The sequence below is a fragment of the Elaeis guineensis genome, chromosome 11 (assembly GCF_000442705.2).
Source record: "Elaeis guineensis isolate ETL-2024a chromosome 11, EG11, whole genome shotgun sequence".
Taxonomy (NCBI): Eukaryota; Viridiplantae; Streptophyta; class Magnoliopsida; order Arecales; family Arecaceae; genus Elaeis; species Elaeis guineensis.
The window spans coordinates 111,487,350-111,491,725 of NC_026003.2; the positions used below are offsets into that span (position 1 = coordinate 111,487,350).

The following is a 4,376-nucleotide window of genomic DNA, read 5'->3' on the forward strand; positions in this document are numbered from 1 at the left end:
GCACTAGCAACTTCTATAGCGAAGTTGTCTCCTATGTTTAGAAATCAAGATCCCCATCTTAATTCTGATTTAGCAGGGGCTAAATTCCCTAAACAAGAGGAGCTCTAATTCGGGTAGATGATCAAACTCGATGTGGATTACTTTGACCACGATGGATATTCAGAAGGATCATCAAACTCGCTGTGGATCACTTTCGTCACTACGATGACTCGATATCGATCATGTTAGCCACAAGAAGTTAGAGCTAGATAGAATCAATTCAGGAGCAAGATCTGCCACATCAAGAAGTCGAATCGCGTGCTAAACTTCAGGAGGTGATAATTTGGTCATACGATGCTTGATTGAGATGATATTTTTTTTAAATTAGGCATCTTTTCAAGATTTACAACTTTGGGCCAGTCCCTAAAGGGGCTAAATCGGGCCAAACTTTCATCGTTTTAGCCTCAAAATGGGGAGGTTAAACTGAAACTTTCCTTTTCAGGTAAGACTTTGACCGGGAGATTATCCTTCAATCTGTAAAGAAAAATAAAAGAGAAAAAAAAAGGACTTGAGCCCTCCTTTCGGAAAAAATTCTCCCTCTTCTTCTTTGTGGGATTCGAGTTGAGTGGGTTGGAGAAAATCTTTTTTCTCTCCGATTGGTTAACTCCTGCACCAGTACCAAATATGATTGTCTTCTAGAAGGCATAAATATCAAACATTGACTTGTATCGAGAAACTATAACTCTCACTGAATGTTTATATGAGTACTAACAAAACATCCATGTAATTGCATATACTAATACCTATTGTCAAATTGCATGCATCTTTTCATGCTAAACAATCAACTTGTATGTACTGAATTCTTGGAAGTGTCAATTTTCTGTGGGTTGGCCTAGCACCTGAATTGTGGAAATAAGTTTTTAATATATGAAAAAAAATAATGAATATGTCCCCATTAGAAAAGAAAACTGAAATTATGGTTTTAAGTGCTTAAATACTCCATTTACTTATTCAGTCTTAATGTTAGTATTTGGGTACGGCTGGAATAATGATTCTGAGATTGAGGTAGAGAAAAACTTGTTAAGCAAAAGTACATCCTCAATGACATACAAAGGATAGTTTCATTGCTGTGCAAGGCATTTAGATTTGTTCTTTTGAATTGTTTTTTGTGGTGTTAGATATTCTTTCCTTGCTTTGATACCTTACACATGTATGTTTCATAGGTTGATGGCATTCTTCATAGGTTATCAATGGAACCAGGATGTACAAGTGCTTTGTATGCCTCCATTGGAATTTGTTCTGTTGGAAGCATCTAAGAAACACCTAAACCATGTGCATCATTTTGAGATATTCCTTTTGCCACATATGCACTTTCCCTTTTATTCTGATCATTACATTGAATCTGCTATAATTGTCTGCATTATCATTAAAATTGCTGTGTGTGTAGTAAAGTTGTTATGGTTTTCGTTGGGCACTGCAGAATAAAACAATGCAGATGATGTATGAGACAATTTATGGGGCCTTGAAAGAAGTGGGCCTGGAGGACACATATGAGCCACAAGACTATTTGAACTTCTTTTGCCTTGGTAATCATGAAGTGTCAGACCCAAATCATTTTTCAGATGGAGGTCTAAAGTCAGCAAACACTCCTCAAGTAAGACCCCTTATTTTTAAGGAATATTCACTTTTGTCTCTCATATTTCTGCTGGTTTTCATAATTTTCTATTGTTGATATGCTGCAGTCATGTTACCATAGCATGACAACCTTTTGATAACCGTTTTGGCATAAGAGAGGATGCTGATGCTTATCTGTTTCTATGGTTGGATTTGTATTCAGCTTTAACTACCTTGCTTGCAACATTCAAGTTCAAAATTTTACAGTCTACTGCAGAAGTTTGAAGATAATTTTTCATAAGCATGGTCTATTTATCAACCTAGTCCAACCAATTAGTACCTCTTTTTCAAAAAGTTATTTTGATCCAATTTTTTTGATCATCCGATCCACTTTCTACATGCGTACATACGTACATACATATATACATACGTACGTATGTACGTACGTACATATGTATACATGTATATATATTTACGTACGTATGTATGTATGTATGTATGTATGTATGTATATGACAAGCTGCATCGAGAAGTTAAATCTATTTATAGCTAATGAAAAACAAAATCTAAAGTCTGCAAACTGTCTTAGTTTATGTGAGCTCAGGATGTTGGACGTGTAATGCTGCTGATGTGGCAATGCATCATGGCTGAGGCCATGCTGAAAATTTTTGGTGTGAATGCATACATGTGTATGTGTGTGAGGGAGAGTATTTGCTTGGTGTTTGGTCTTAACAATATCGTTCTGATTTTCTAGGTGCTTGCCAAGAAGAATCGGCGTTTCATGATATATGTGCATTCGAAAGGGATGATAGTGGATGATGAATACGTGATACTGGGTTCGGCAAACATCAATCAAAGGTCAATGGAGGGTACTAGAGACACTGAGATTGCAATGGGTGCATACCAGCCCCAGCATACATGGGCAAGAAAGCTCTCTGGACCTCATGGTCAGGTAAGAGCAGCAATCTTAATCTTGGTCAAATATTTGACACATCTCCATATGCTGTGTATAAGTGCAGCACCTTCTTGTAGATATCCTGGTAATGTTGCTTTAAAGATTCATCTACATTAGGCGTAGCTCCCATCTGTAACAGTGCATGATATCTACTTCAGGGATCTGTTGCATCTGAGCCTTAATTTTATATGAGCTTTGCCTAGTTGTGGATCTTGGGTTTTTCACCACTGCCTGTTCATTGGACTTATATTAGTCTCCATCTAGAGACATCTATTGGTTCTTTTCTTCCATCAAGTTACACTCCAGGCCTAGCAATTCTTTCTGGTCTAATGCATTTCCAGTGCTATACTATTCTATATTCTTCTTATCCTACAGTTATCTTTTGGATTTTGTTTCTGCTTTATTCCTCATCAAATTAACAGCAGCTCATTGACATTTAGTACCATCTTTTTTCATTTTATTGTGGCTGAATCTGGCTTACTATCTTGCTCTTCACAAGTAGAAATGACAGCTCATATTACTCTGCGGATCTTTCAATTGCAATGATCATTTTATGTCTATGATGATAGACTCTTCTATTGGAATATTCTCTGCAATGTCTATTTAACTGCTCAAGAAATGGTATCTGACTAGTGACCAAACATGTAGATCTATGGCTATAGGATGTCGCTGTGGGCTGAACACACTGGAACACTTGAGGAATGCTTCACTCGTCCAGAGAGCCTTGAATGCATGAAACGAGTCCGGGACATGGGAGAGCAGAACTGGAAACAGTATGTGGCTGATGAGATTACTGAAATGAGGGGCCACCTCCTAAAGTACCCTGTGAGCGTCGACAGAAAAGGCAAGGTGAAGCCTCTTCCTGGATGCGAGACATTCCCAGACATGGGTGGAAATATTTGTGGATCTTTTATTGCCATTCAAGAAAATCTTACAATCTAAGAGATCGCAAGTGATCCATATAGACTTCTTTGGACATTCTTATACTAAACTAAGTGGGCCTCCGCCATTGATATAGGATACGTATACAACAGAAGACCATATTGAAAAAGTTGAATTTTCACTTAAATAATTTTTTAGGATTCTTGTTTTCTTTTTTTGTTGAGAATTAGCATCTGTTATATTGATGAGGCATTTGTAATGTAAATACGTGTACAGACTTCTTGTGTATAAAACACTATATATTTTATCACCCCAGAAATGAGTTATCAGTCATTTGATATTTATCTTCGTCTCCTTTTTATTTTTCTGCGTTCTCACATACTCTTCTATATTTTCACACAATGAGCAGTACTATAGTGACATCAACTAATCAGCGCTTCTGATGTTATCATTTACTTTGTTGGACGGTAGCATGCCTAAAGCAATTGTTCACGGAGTCCGAATGGAAAATGAACATCGGGGAAATGGGAGGAACCAATTTGGGCCTAATAAGTGGTTTAATTGGTGGGTCAGTTGTAAAGCAGTTTTCTTAAAGATTAATGTTTCTCCTAGCTCCACAAGAGCATCCTACATGCAAGTCAGTGTCTGAATTCTGAATCTAAACTGACTACTTAATTGACTTAGATTACGAATTAGCAACTAAACTTGCTGAACCCAAAGTGCCTGATTAGTGACTTCATGTTTGGACGATCTTATCTCTCATGACCGTGATCAATAAACCAGTTTTCGTGATCATTCAATCTATTTTACTTGTTCGTTTGTTCTTACATTTTCACTTTTTTGGTCTTAAAAAGAGGAACAGATGCTCGATTCCCATCATGATCATTAATATCTGTCGAGACCCAAAGATTAATGAATAACTAAAGCTGTTTGGATCAATTTAAGT

General features: G+C 37.0%; 1 protein-coding gene across 1 annotated transcript; it reads left to right on the forward strand.

The window, feature by feature from the left end:
* Window positions 1–1,225: 1,225 nt before the first annotated feature.
* LOC140852606 (phospholipase D beta 1-like) lies at window positions 1,226–3,774 on the forward strand. The gene is made up of 4 exons (XM_073246065.1): window positions 1,226–1,255; window positions 1,460–1,633; window positions 2,348–2,545; window positions 3,197–3,774. Exons 1-4 carry the CDS (start codon window positions 1,241–1,243, stop codon window positions 3,488–3,490), a joined length of 681 nt encoding a protein of 226 aa, XP_073102166.1. The 5' UTR covers window positions 1,226–1,240; the 3' UTR covers window positions 3,491–3,774.
* Window positions 3,775–4,376: the final 602 nt, after the last annotated feature.